The sequence below is a fragment of the Pangasianodon hypophthalmus genome, chromosome 6 (assembly GCF_027358585.1).
Source record: "Pangasianodon hypophthalmus isolate fPanHyp1 chromosome 6, fPanHyp1.pri, whole genome shotgun sequence".
Lineage (NCBI taxonomy): Eukaryota > Metazoa > Chordata > Actinopteri > Siluriformes > Pangasiidae > Pangasianodon > Pangasianodon hypophthalmus.
This window is the reverse complement of record NC_069715.1, coordinates 7,548,236-7,563,145: the sequence shown is the minus strand read 5'-3', so window position 1 is coordinate 7,563,145 and position 14,910 is coordinate 7,548,236. Positions and strand designations below refer to the sequence as shown.

The window sequence follows — 14,910 nt, the reverse complement described above, 5'->3', positions numbered from 1 at the left end:
CTCAGTCCAAAAAGCTCGATTTTGGTTGCCCAACCACAACACAAGGCTCCATTTGTAGTTTCAATGACTCTTGAAGTTCAGGTGCTGTATTTTGTGGATTGCTCTCAGAAATGTTTCTTTTTTTTTGCATCTGTGCTTTCAGACAGCTCGTTGTTATGGAGGTAGCATCTAAATGCTGATTCTGAAACGTGACAACCGCACGAATCAACTAAACTGTGAAACTGTCCAATTTTAGCTGTTCCAGACTTTTGAAACATTTTATTTTGGCCTTGTTTGTGCTTCATGTATTGTTAGCTGCTTGTGTATTTTTATATCCATTACCTGACTTCTGTCTTTTGCAATGTTTCAAATATCTGTGGTCTTCCCCCTTTGTGATGGATGTTATTATATAGAGAGATATTATTATTTTGATGCTTATTCATTCATTCATTCATTTATCCATTCAGAATTTACTGATGATCAGTGGGCTGTAACTTGTATTTGTAACTATTTGACTATGTCTATTTATGTCGTAAAATCAGATGAGCATAGCATGTTACAGGATTAGCATCCTCAGTGCCACACACACACACACACACACACACTCTTGCACTATAACAGTGCTGCCTCTGTTACAAGCTTGGCCTGGATTGCAGAGTAAGGGCTGGGCATGGACACTTGAACTTTGGCCAACATTTTTTCCCATAGTACCATTTGACTAATGCAAATGAATGCCAGTTTTCAATATGGCAGCCATGCATAGGCACACTCTGCCAGAGCCGAAGACTGAAAAGGACCATCAGGCAGTGGCCTGGTCGCCTACTCAAATAAACACACATACAGAAGAGGCAGATTAATGGAGCCCAATGTTACTCCACTGTAATTTCACATATTTACATGGCCAGTTGAGAACACAGGGTTGTACAGCACTACTGCTTTCAGCTATAAAACGAAGCCTTTTAGACATGCTGGAGTGCTCTGTGGGCTACAGGCTATGGTAACTGAAGGATGCATGGCTTCTGCAGTGGATGTAAAGTGAGTTTTACTGCTGTCAGTCACAATGAGATACTGTTCCTCCTACACAGTAGTAGAAAATATTTTAAAAGGCATGTCTTTGCAGCCGGAGTGTGTCAGGGAGAAGCCAGACTGATGAGGGTTTGTCTCTACACACTGTTGTGTACAGGGTCAGTCATCTCTGGCTGTAGTCATAAGCAATATGTAGCATGTAGCTTTCACAGCCACTTATTATTGTCCTGAAGTGTGTGTGTGTGTGTTTGTGTGGGGGGGGGGGGGGGAGAGAGAAAGAGAGGCAAAGCTAATAGCAAACACGCAGATGTGGTAAGTTAACAGTAGGACTAAATGTGATAATCATATGCATATCCTGCAGGCCAAATTACCTCCTGATTGCCTGATTACAATCTGCACCATAATTGGTTGTTTTTGGATGAAAATTAGAAATTAGTCTTATGAGGTAGGTGAAGTTAGGGTTAGAGAATAAGTTTGTTATGGCAGTTATACAAAAATGTACATGTGTGGCTATCATGGCATCACTGTAAATAGCTAGTCTAACACTTTTATCATTGAGTTTGACCATGTTTATTTTCAATATATGAAATGTATTTTTATTAATATTGATACTGACATTTTCAATTTCAATGAAATGTGCCGGTGTACTGTAACAAGAACAGCCTTATATCATACGTGGCTTGGATTCTTGTAGGGTATTTGTGTGTACATGAAAACGCCAAACATGTATTTGTCAAATTCTGCTGTTGCAGCTTCATGCCACTTCTCCCTTTCAGCAATGATGAATTCAAAAGATGTCTAAGTAATAGTTCCCTCTTGTGGAGAATATTCAGGCTGCTAAATGTGAGTGAGCAAGACACTGTGTGACTGACTCACTGAGCAAGTGGAACTGAGTGAGTAACTAAGTAACTGATTGAATGAATGAGTGACTGACACTGACTGACTAACTGAGTAAATGACTGAGTAATTGACTAACTGACAGAGTGAGCAACTGACTAACCGAGAGACTGAATGAGAGACCAAGTAACTGATTGAGTACCTGACTGATGAGTAACTGCCTGACTCTCTGAGAGACTGAGTGAATGCCTAACTGACTGAGAAACTGAGTAACTGAGTAACCAACTTAGTAACTGACTGAATAACTGAGTAACTGACTAACTTAGTAACTGACTGAGTAACTGAGTAACTGCCTGAGTAACTGACTAACTGAGTATCTGAATGAGTAACTCAGTAAATTGAGTGAGTAAGTTGAGTGAGGGAGTGAATAAATGGTTGTCTGGGTGACTAAGTTACTGAGTGAATGAGTGACTTAATCATTGCGTGAGTGAGTTAATGAGTGACTAACTGAGTGAGTGAACAAATAAGTAAATAAATGAGTCAATGAGGTACATCATACGTTACAAATCTGTGTGTGTGTGTGTGTGTGTGTGTGTGACCCTACACACAAACACACACAGACACACACTTAGAAAGAGAGATAGGAGAGGAAATCACAGTAGTAGATTGTTGCTTACAGAGCTCTTATGCTGCTTTGTGCAAATAAAGTAAAGCACTCAGCTGTGACTGAGACCTGTGTGTGTCTGTGTGTGTGTGTGTGTGCGCGTGACTGCTGGTATGATAATTGTGGCTTCTTCATCTATGAATCTAATGGGGTGGTAAGTAAATTGCAGGTTTGTCCTTGGTTTTGATAAACATATTAGATGCATACAGACAGGCATAGAAAAACACACAAAGCATATACACACATTTACAATCTCATACCTTGAAACTGTGGTATCCTAGCAACTACAAAGCCGAAGGACAGAGCTTGACTCAGGAGAATTTTGTGTGTGTGTGTGTGTGTGTGTGTGTGTGTCATTGTGTGTTTGGCTAGGGTATTTTGCCCATAAGATTTTATCACTCAATTTTAAGCTGTTTAAAAACTGGTATCTTTAAGAGCTGTACATGACGTATTTATTTAATAAATATATTCATTTACTTATAACTAATTACTGTATGACTCTCTCCCTCTCTCCCCCTCTCTCCCTCCCTCTCTCAGTGCTCAGTATAGGAGAAGGGGGCTTCTGGGAGGGCACGGTTAAAGGGAGGACTGGCTGGTTTCCTGCAGAGTGTGTGGAGGAAGTGCAGATGAGACAGTATGACCCTCGACTAGGTAAGTAATGAAGCAAACATACACACAAACACTGAACTTTTGCAGGCTCTAGCATCAGGGTGGTATCCTTGCCTCTTGCCACACACACACACACACACACACACACACACAGACTTCCCAGTAAACACTGCATTTGTGTGATGTCCCCTGGTTTATGTGTTGAAGTGGGATTACTGCGTCCAGGTACTAGCTGCATTAAATATGGCATTTAAAGCTTTTTGAGTGATATACATAAAACAGGTGTGTGTGTGTGTGAGAGAGAGAGAGAGAGATAGTTTATATTTTCTTCAAGAAGATTAGAAAAGACCGTTGTTTGAGCAGGGAATAAAGTGTGTAACATAGCAACCACCAATATGAACAGTTTTGAATTGTAATAGTTCTTATTATTCCTTTTAGAAACAAACACACACACACAAACATGCCACAAGTAATGTAGGTGCTAATTTCTGATACAGGTTTGTCAAGCTGAATCACAAATCATAAATTAAAAACTTCTTTAACAAACAAATATTTGACATGCTGAGCCATCGATCCATGGTTCAGAAGGAATACTTGTATGTGAAAGCAAACCCGAGATTATGAGCCCAGAGCCCTGAGTGTGGCCTCGAGTATTCAGGTCAAATGTGAAAACACCTGAAATATGTGTCTGTCAAATAAATACATGTAAATGTGTTTAGTCCTCCAACATGCACCTTCAAATTCGTATCCATCCTATCTCAGTCCTGTCCTCAGCATGCAGCTCTATCAGTGTGTGTGTGTGTGTGTGTGTGTGTGTGTGTGTGTGTGTGTGTGTGTGTTAGCACTCTGAGTTCAGCACTGGTGTGTGGACAGCTCCAAGAATTTAGCACTGATTCAGAAGAGAGTTCAGACTGTGTGTGTTGACACATCTGATTCGCTGTGTGTGTACTGTTTTAAGTACTTCAGTCAACACAGTATTATTCTTCTATTATACATTAGTCTAGTGTGTCTCTGTTTTAGCACTCCTTGTCTTTGTGTGTGTTTGTGTGTGTGTGTGTGTGTGTGTGTGTTGATAACAGAAGAAAGCTCTTTGGCAGTGAAGGCAATATGTTTCGCCTCAGTGAAGCACAGAAGACCGTCCTGTCTACAATTAACTTAGCCAAACAAGTCGCCCTGCATGCTTATGTGCATGTGTGTGCTGGTAGTATAATGAATTCCCCAATATGTTGCACTGCAACTCACACACAAACACACACACACTTCCCTCTCTCTCTGTTTCTCTCTCTCTCTCTCTCTCACACACAATCTGTCAGTGGCAGTGACTGTGCTGAAGTGTGTGACAGCTGTGAGAGAGAGAGAGTGAAGGGCCTGTATGGTGTAGAATCAATAAGTATATACTTCACTGGAAGGTCCCATACACACCACGCATACCAATGCTTTACTGCAGGGAACCCCTTCTTCTCTCTCTCTCTCTCTCTCTCTCTCTCTCTGTCTTGTTCTCTTTCCTCCCACGCCTCACTGGATGACTCATTCTTCTATGAATCACCCAAATAGGGTCTGTTCTATATTTAGTCTCATTTTGGGAGTTTGGCTGGAGAAACTCCCTCTCCTGCACTTCCTTCTTTTGGTTCGTGTGTGTGTGCACGCATGCTGGTAATATAATGAAGTCCCCAGTATGACAGCTTACATACAAACCCACATGCTTCCCCCTCTCTCTGTCTTTCAATGTCTCTCATATGGGAATTCCACAGTTTTCAGTAACTTCTAACTTTCATGTGATAGCTACACTGCTGTGTGCACATGTTCTTTCTTATCTGTGTGTGTGTGTGTGTTGTCTTGATAGCAGATACTTTATCTTAACACAGATTCAGCCTTTAAGCTGCAATTACAGAATCTTTTAATCCTTAGAGCCAAGAGGATTTGCAACACACACAATACACACTTCTAAATCAGATTAAATGAAATGACTTTGGGTAAACAGAGAGTTTGGGATGTAAATGTTTAAAGAATCTGTTTAATTCTGATTACAGTACATGAGTATAAAATATTATGGTATGTAAATTTGTGTGTTAATGAGGCAGGATGCCTTTTTTCTTCTCTGTCTCTCTCTCTCTCTCTCTCTCTCTCTCTCACACACACACACACACACACCCACACACACACACTGACACATGCACACACACACTCCTTAATTACTCACTTTTTATGCAACGTGTTTTAGTTTGAGTAGCCAGTCATTGATTTTGTGCTTTGAGTCCGTGTGTGATGAATTCTGAGTATTTAGCTGAAAATAAGTTAGATTAGCATGATGTCCTTTGTGTCACCTCTCTGAGTGTGTGTGTGTGTGTGTGTGTGTTAGGACATGCTTGGGTACCAAGCTTTTACTAACTGAACCTCACAGAAATGAGCAGACTATGAAAAGGATATACACTAATACAGTAACATACACAAAGATACTCTCCCTCTCTCTCTCTCTCTGTCTCACTCTCTCTCTCACACACACACACAAACACACACAGTGTGCTCACTAGCCAGGTGTGTGTGAGTTCTTCTGCCTGTAGAGCTGCATTAAAAAGGCAGTAGGAGGCCTGTAGTAACACTCTGCTGTTTGCGCTATTAATAGTGCTGAAGTTTATTCCTGTCCCATTGTCCTCTATAAAAATAGCAAACCATGCAAAACTGTCTCCCTCTCCGTGCCAGTCTCCCCCTCCCTTCCACCTTCCCTTAGTCATGCTCCCATAAACACACCTCCTCTGTATTTGAAAAAAAATGCCCTTACTGACCGATGAGAGAAAGAGGAAAGAGAAAACATTGCGTATAAAAATAAAAATGGGTATTAAAACAGGGTTTTAAGGGTTTACATTTTTTAGACCAATTGTATGTTAAGGAGTAAGATTATGGCTTTGTATCACTGGTGGCACTCTCAAGTCTTCATCTTGCATACCTTTAATTAGAGGAACATAATTGTAGGGAAACATTATTAAGGTGCATAATTGAACCAAAACAGAGAACACATATGCATACAAACTTTACATTTGTATGCATAGAGAAGTCACCATTAACATTTAGACACTGTTAATGATCAGTCAGACAAGAGCTAAACCAGAGAAGAGCTGTTCCCTTAACAGTAACAAAATTTTCTAGACTGGCTAGAAGAATATTGTGATATACAGAATCAAATGCTGCACTATGTATGTATAAGTATGAGCTTATGTATAAGTATGAGCTTAATTGCTGAGTTACAACCTTTTCCATGATACTGGCCAATAGTTTGAAAGCTGATCCACATTGATGAATTGCTCTTCTACACACATGGTTATGAAGGCAAGAAAAAGGTTTTCTGAAGCTATAGGCTCCAGGTTACTCAGTGTACTAGCACTTAGTGGCGACAGAGACTCTGTGAGTATTTGCGAAGTTCTCACAGTATTTTGGCTGCGAAGGCCACTGTTGGGTCTTTGGGAAAGGTCCTAAACTAATAAGCTATATTCTTAAATTGAACTCTGCCTTGCTATTGGATAAGAATGTCTGCCAGATACATACATATGAAATTAAACAGCATTTTTGGAGCAGTGAGCTGTTTCTATGTAGTGTGACTTTATGAAAAAAAAAAGAAAAGAAATAGGGCAGTAAACCTTGCTTCTGAAAAATGCTGGAACAATCATGAATGTATATGTGCAGAGTGCATGTTTGTTTTAACACTAGTGGGTACCATATGTGTATCTGCTGATTGAGTGTAAAGTATAATCATTATGATTAATAACAATGTGTAAGTTTAGCTTAAACATTAAGATTGGCTTAGCATGACTAGAAAACTGTTAAGTAATAACTATATGATCCTGTAAAATATAGATCACTATAGATCAATATAGAAAAATATCACCTGGTCTTTTTCCAGTGAAACAGTGTCCAGTTTCTGTCATCCTGTGTCCAATGTAGCCTCAGATTCCAGTTCTTGGCTGACAGGAGTGGAACCCAAAATGGTCTTCTGCTGTAGCCCATCTGCCTCAGTATTCATTGTGCTGTGAATTCTGAGATGCTTTTCTGCTCACCATGGTTGTAAATTGTGATTAAATCAATTACTGTAGCCTTCTTGTCAGCTCGAACCAGTCTGGCCATTCTCCTCTGACCCCTCTCATCAACAAAGCATTTCCAGCCGCAGAACTACCACTCATTGGATGCTTTTTTTTCCACCCCATTCTGTGTAATCTCTAGAGACTGTTGTGCATGAAAATCTCAGGAGATCAGTAATTTCTAATGAGCCCGTCTGGTACCAACAACCATGATCATAGTCATGAGGTCACATTTTTCACCGTTCTGATGTTTGATTCTGTTCATAGACATCACTTCAGCAATCAACACAATCATCCCACAGAAACTGATTTACAAAGCTGAACCTGCTGGGTTTGAACACTTTCCTCTGCAAATGGATTCTGGACTTTTTCACTGGGAGACCCTAGTCCATCACTATTGGCAACTCCACCTCCAGCATCACAACACTGAACACCGGCGTTCCCCAGGGCTGTGTGCTCAGTCCACTGCTGTTTACCCTGCTGACTCATGACTGTGCTGCAAAGTACAGTTCAAATCACATCATCAAGTTTGCTGATGACACTACAGTTGTGAGCCTCATCAGCAACAATAATGAGTCAACGTACAGAGAGGAGGAGAACTAGCTCGCAGAATGGTGTGGAGACAATAATCTATCTCTTAATGTTGATAAGACTAAAGAGATGATTGTTGACTTCAGGAGGACCCACGTAGACCACTCACCACTGCACATCAACTGTGGAGAGAGTCAAAAGCTCCAAGTTTCTTGGCGTGCACATGACAGAGGACCTCTCCTGGACTCTCAACACCACCTGCGTAGCCAAAAAGGCCCAGCAGTGCCTCCACTTCCTACGGTGGATGAAGAGAGCTAAACTCCCCCCTGCCATCCTCACCACCTTATACAGAGGGAAGATAGAGAGCGTCCTGACCAGCTGTCTCACCGTGCGGTACGGGAACTGCACAGCCTCTGACCGCAACACCCTACAGCGAATTGTGAGAACAGCTGAAAAGATCATCAGAGTCTCTCTGCCCACCATCAATGCCTCATACAACAACCGCTGCATCCGCAAATCCACCAGCATTGCAGATGACCCCCTCACCCCTCTCACCCTCTTCACCCTCGTGCCATCTGGCAGAAGGTACAGGAGCATCCGCGCCACCACCAGCAGACTTCGCAACAGTTTCTTCCCTGAGGCAGTCAGATTACTCAACACCCTGCTGCCTCCCAATGCTCCCAACGATGATTGGGCTAGTCAATCACCTAACCCAGTATGACTCAAAAACATTGCACACCTGCACCTTACAAATCTGCATCAGTCACTTTTATTATGGAACTGCTGCTATACTTATTGCTGTGACTCTACAAAATAGTTTACAGCTCACAGCCCTGTGTATTTATTATTTCTGTGTATTTACTGTCCTGTGTGTCTGTTGTTCTGTTCTGTGTCTTTATTGTCTCACCCGTCTCACACTGGTGTGTAGTGCAGTTTAGGTAGTATTGCGTACTGTTCTGTGTTGCACTGTGGTAATGGAGAAACGACATTTCGTTCTGATGTATCTTCTTGACTTGACTTGACATTAACTGAAGCTCTTTACCTGTATCTGCATGATTTTATGCATTGTGCAACCGATTGACTGGATAATTGGATAAATGTTACTGTAGTGCCCACAGTTCTCCTTTGTGCATCAATAAAGTAAATCTGTCTATGTATTTATATGTCTGTCTCTCTATCTGTCCATCTGTCTCTATCTAGAAGCCATATGCCAGTCTGATTTTAACATTGCTTTTTTTTTAAAAAAAAAAAAAAAATGTGTTAACTGTAGGTGGTTGGTTTAGGGGTCCCTGGAAGACTAATGGTTAGGCCTCGGCGCTCTCACCTCCACAGCCTGGGTTCAGTTCCTGGCCAGGGAACCGACCCCAGCCACTGGGGTTGCACACGACAGTGCACTCCCAGTGCCGGTCCCAAGCCCAGACAAAATTGAGGAGGGTTGCATCAGGAAGGGCATCCGATGTAAAAACTGTGCCACATCAAATATGCGGACCAGTGATCCGCTGTGGCGACCCTTAACGGGAGCAGCCGAAAGAAGAACAACAACAGCTGTAGCTGGTTGGTTTGCTCTGACACTTTAAACTTTAAATTGAAGAAAGGCAGAGATATTTCTGGAACCATGGCGGATGAGAAAGTGGCACTCTCTGTTCAGCTCTATAGGTCGTGTTGTGTCTGACTGTGTCTGCTGGGTCATAACTCAGTGTCACACCCTGCAGCTACAGTGCTCTGGACTGATTGTGTTTTATTGTGTTGCTGTGCCTCCAGCATAACCATGATGTTATGTCTGATGGTATAACAACCTGGCCTTTGGCTCTCCTGGACATACACACACTAACACACTAACCATATTGTCATGCAGCACAAAAAAAAAACACTTTACCACAGAGTGCCATGTAGATTTCTTTATAATAAATAGTCTGAGCTGGATAAGACACCTAGTGTTATGTCTAGGCAAAATCATAAAGGAAAGAATGTCATGTAGAAGTGAATAAATTGGTTTTTTTTTTTTGGTTAAAAGTGTTTTTAGATCGTATTTTGATTGATAGTTGCTATGTTAGGGCTGTTTCAGAAAAAGTTATGTCAGTATTTATGTAGTTCACTGTATTCAAAGGTGCTTAACTTGAATTTCTAGGCAACCCTTTCAGTGTAATAAAATTACTTGCATGCAGTTCACGCTTGTGAGGTTGCCATTTTTTTGTTGTTTAGAGCTTTAGGGACAAGAGTTTTTCAGGTGTACCTAGACCACTAGTTTTAAGAACAACTTTCCTTTAAGTCCAGGCAGGTAAGAAGAAGGCAAAGATTCAAATGAACTTTTGATAGTAGTCTAATACTGTATAGCAAGACTGATTGATATGATCAGGACGTAGAAAGAATCCTAGTCATTGATCATTCAAGCAAATTTCTCAGTTGGGTGCAAGCCTATGAAATAGCACTTGATACAGCACATCCTATCTTTTGCACAATAAAGTCTCAGGTCTGAATACAGACGTGTGTAATTTTGATATTAACTCCTGACTATGCACGCTTAACTCCACTGTTAATGCAGTTCAAACTGTCTGTTTCTTATTATAAAATTGTCAGTGCTGTTCTTGGAGAAATAAAACATTTCTCAACACTTTATCCCATCTTGTGTCTAGGAAAGAAAGGAATATTTCCCTCATGTCTTCACTATCACCTCTCCAAGGTCTCTCCATTTATAAGTCCCTTTTTATTACTTCTGAAAACATCAAGTGAAACGGTCAAATGCACGGTTCAGATCTGACCGGCTAATCCGTCCTCAAATCTCGCCACAGAACTGGGTTGACTCGGCACAGGGCAAGCAGAGGCTATAGAGATGCACGCTGCCTGGTAAGAAAAAATTGTGAGATTAAGTAAAAGCATGAAGGATGGGGTGAGAGATAGAGGAGAGAGACGGTGACGGGAAAGAGGTGATACAGAAATCACATCAGTATCAGCTCTGAGCCTGAACATCATTATCAACCATGGAGAGAGAGCAGACATCACGCTGCTGCTCTGACCCATATACTGCACCCTGTGTGTGAGTGTGTGTGTGTGCCTCTTCTTTTGGGGACATGACCACATGATGACAAATCTTGAGCTGTATTATTGGACAGAATTTGATTTTATATGAAGAGTTTAGAGAGCCAGACAAATCTGTTTTGCTTGATGAGGTTAATCCGAGGGTTTGGGTGTAGCCAGTACATTAATGGCCTCAACACGCAAATATACACACAGCTGTTTAGTAATGGCCAATCAAGTGAGAGGTTGGAGAGTTCAGCGGATCTGTCAGCATTTAGCATTCTCCTTCAGCAAAGAGGAACTTTGTCCTTCAGTAACAGGCTTTGCAGGACGAGCACTGCTTAGTGAGTGAATTCTCAGGGACAGGTTTCTACAGAGAGAAGAAGACTGTATGGAACAGGACATATGACTTTTAGAACAACTTTATTCACTTTAGATAATTTAACAGGAGTCTGCTTTGTCTTTACTTGTGTACTATAATCTACAGAGGTGTAAAATTTTATCCACAAAGGGCTGCTGTGGCTGCAGGTTTGCAGATAAGATTGGATACCACTGATCTCCAAAGACCAACAAATGGCTTACTATTCTCTGTTTAAAGGGAGGTTTATGAGACTTTATGGTTAACTTATCCAAACTACACCACTGTCATATCATGGATCATATACTGAAAATGACAGTGGCTTTTTTTTTAAATGGTCATAGAATACTGTGAATTTAAGTGCAGTTTCTTGTCTGCTGAGGCAAAATTTGATCAACAATTTGGGGTTGGTTTTAATAAAAATCTGAAAGTCTTTTGCAGTTCTTCATGCATTAATATGCCTGTTAGCTGATTTGATATATCAGCTCAAGATGGAGCCTGAGAGATCCATCTGCACTTTGCTGGCTCTCCAGTATTTTCACACTGGCACAGATGCTCACAGGGTTCAGAGATGCATTTACTTAAATGATGATGATGATTTAGGATCTGTGTCCTATATGCTTCAGGGAAAAAGTGGCCAGTATCAGGCCATAAATAAGGAATATGCAGGGAGAGATGTCTTGGAAGTGAGACAAAAAAGATGGAAATGTCACTATTTCATAAAGTTTCAGAACTCTCCACACTCTGCTTAATAACAGTGGAAGAATAGAGGACGTTCTGTGCCGAACTACACTCTTAGAACCTTTAAGGGTTCTTTAGTTGTTGTTCTGTGGGAACCCGTAATGGTTTTATGTAGATAAACCAGAATGTTTCCTTATTAGAAACAGATTCCAAATAGAACAGTTATGGAAGCTAAGAACCATTAATTATTCAATGAACCCTTGAAGAACCCTATTTTCCTTTTATTTTCTTCTGCTGCTGTTTGTGCCATGGCGACACATTGCAGTGCACTCAGATTTGTATGTTTTTAAATCTAGGATCTTGTAGATCTTACCCCCTTTGGATGTACTGGTTCCGTTGCAGATTTATTTCTTTAGATTTTAATGGTGTTCGTTATTTTATTTCATAAAGGGTTCCAATAGTTCCAAAGTACTTTATATGGGATTACATGGTGTAATAGTGGCTATACTTTATTTTCCTATTATGGAACTGTTTCTCCTGATCTAGTGGAGGAGTTTCCCATTATTGTAATTAATACATTTTTAACCCTCCACCACTAGGTGGTGGCATTATGTTTTTGAGTTGTCTGTCTGTCCAACCATCTAAGATTCTCGTTAATGTGATGTCGCAAGAACAAGTGATTGAATGTTTGTAGGATTTATGTTCAGTTATTATTGCAACCAGCAGATGAACTGATTAGACTTTGGAATTGATCCAAACAAGGTCACAGCAAGGTTAAATGTCTGAAATAGTTTTTCTTGAATAGCTTCCTTCCTGATTAAAATATATTTTAAGGGTATTTGAGGCATACAGATTAGTAACGAGAAGCACTAGACTTGCTGGCGGCAGAGGCATCCCCGGCGATGCCATAGCTTGTTGCTAAGTCCTAATTATATTCTTAACTACCATCTATATATGTAGTTACACTAGCTTTTTACAAAATATTAAATGTAAGCAATTGCAATGCGCCATTAAGCCTTAAAGCATGTTTTATGCATATAAAATTATAACTTTTCTGTAATCTGACCTCTAAAAGCATAAGATGTTGAAAAATGATTCAGATACAGACACAGATCCAGGATATACTCTGTGTATAATTAATTGTTGCATCCTAATGGAATAATTGCCAGTACTATAGAGAACAGTTAATGCTATATATAAGCGCTGTACAAGTCAGGGTTATTATACATGCAAATAATACGTCTGTTAGGTCCACTAAATCACCATTAAACCACAAACTGTTGTCTCAAGGTCAACATCAGAGGCCTTTATCTTACTGTAGAATCTGTCACAAGTCACCAGTTAACCCATTAAGACCCTTGACAGTGTAAAAACACAAAAAATCATTATTAACCACTACCAAAGCACCAAGAAATAACCAGTACAGGTTTTTACTATTATTTTCCAGAAGCATTATATGTTTACTTGTAGTGTACAGGGAACAGGGGTTTGAGAGAACCCAAGCAGGGTAAAGATAGTTGTGGATAAGTGATTGGCTATAATTTGAATGAGCAGGTTTGCAGCCATGTCTGTTTGTGTTTTGTTTCTGAACACTGGCTGCTAATGGGCGCTTTGGGGAGTGACAGATTCCTGTGGCACTCTGAAATGCCACTTTCTGCTCGCTTTTATGATCTTCTTTCTGTTGTGTGTTCAGACGCAGGCGTGTGTGTGTGTGTGTGTGTGTGTGTGTGTGTGTGTGTGTGTATTTGATTTTGCCCTCAGTCCTGATTGTTCTTTTGCCATCTGGAGTGAATGAGTCTCAGCTGTGCTGCAGGAACTCTTAATCTCAGTCCTTAATCCTGATACAGTATGACAGCAGTTGCCAAAAAGCTGCAGGCGATCAGAAAACACAGTATGATTCAGGAATATACTTTAACCCTAATTGACCTAACCTTGTTTCCTGGGCTGGTGTACTGTAAAGGCCTTTGTTAGCACTTCTAGTATTTTCTATTAGTATATGTACCTGTTGTTTGACAGGTTAACGCTTATTAATTTCAGGTAATGCCTGGTACTTATATCTCCTGCAAGTTGGATATTCATGTAAATATTGACATATAACATATGTTGTCTATAATTGGGGATATAGTGCAATAATTTCTCAGAATATAAGTAATCATGTAGTTCTTAAATGTAATTCTGAGTAAAATATTGTATTGTGGTACCAAGTACTGTGGTTTAAAAAAAAAAAATAGTATTCACATTACTTTCTATGTACTTCAGAAAACAATGTGCAAACTATGTTTTTAGAAATTACTTGTAATTGTCACTTACTTACACATTAAAAGAAAAAGCCATCCTGAATGATTTGCAATTTAATATGTCCATCAGTAACTAATTTCAGGTCATGAAATCATAACGCGTGCACATGACATAGGCTATTTTATTGATTTGTTAAATAAATAAAATATTAACAATTTTTTATTAATTCATTGTGCTCTATGCAAAAAATAATAATAATAAAAACCTTTTCTGTGAACTTTAAAGGAGTGATACAGTCAATTAATTAATAGTGTCATATTTATGTATTTAATACATTTTACATTTACCTCATTTAGCTGATGCATTTATTCGAAGCAGCTTACAATTTCAACAGGATACGCTTAAGCAGTTGAGGGTTAAAGCCTTAACCACTGAGCAACCACTGCCGTCGACACAACTGTGTGAAACAGTGAAACTTTGTCTCTTATGTTTCAAACTATTTTTTTTTTTTACTATTGAATGCCGTTCTGACTGTACTGGCAGTGTCCTGCTGTGATGTCTTCTCACTGGAATAACAAGAACACAGCATCAACCAACAAATTAGCACTAGATCACTAAACACACACTAATTTCAGTATTTCAGTGCCTACATGTGCTTCAGGTTGGACTTTACCTTACAATACTATGTATGCACAGTGTTGTGAAATAAAGTGCTACTGTAATGTTTAATGTTAACTGATAACTGAACACTGATTGCACTTTAGCAGTGTATTGTCTATTACAATATGCCTTAAAAATCTCTCTGTCACTGTAGCTCTGTTTTTGTTCCTGTCCCTAGCTGGCTCGCTCTTTCTCCAAAAAATGATGAATGACTGCATTACTCTTGCTCAGTGTACAGATGG

General features: G+C 40.0%; 1 protein-coding gene across 4 annotated transcripts in view; it reads left to right on the top strand.

Annotated features, from left to right (window-relative positions):
* shank3a (SH3 and multiple ankyrin repeat domains 3a) overlaps positions 1 to 14,910 on the top strand; it is a 255,900-nt gene that overhangs the window by 212,997 nt on the left and 27,993 nt on the right. For all 4 annotated transcript variants that reach the window (XM_053235167.1, XM_034305464.2, XM_053235168.1 and 1 more), the window contains one exon: positions 3,044 to 3,157. In XM_053235167.1, the coding sequence (XP_053091142.1) occupies positions 3,044 to 3,157 (114 nt within the window). The remainder of the gene's footprint in view (positions 1 to 3,043; positions 3,158 to 14,910) is intronic.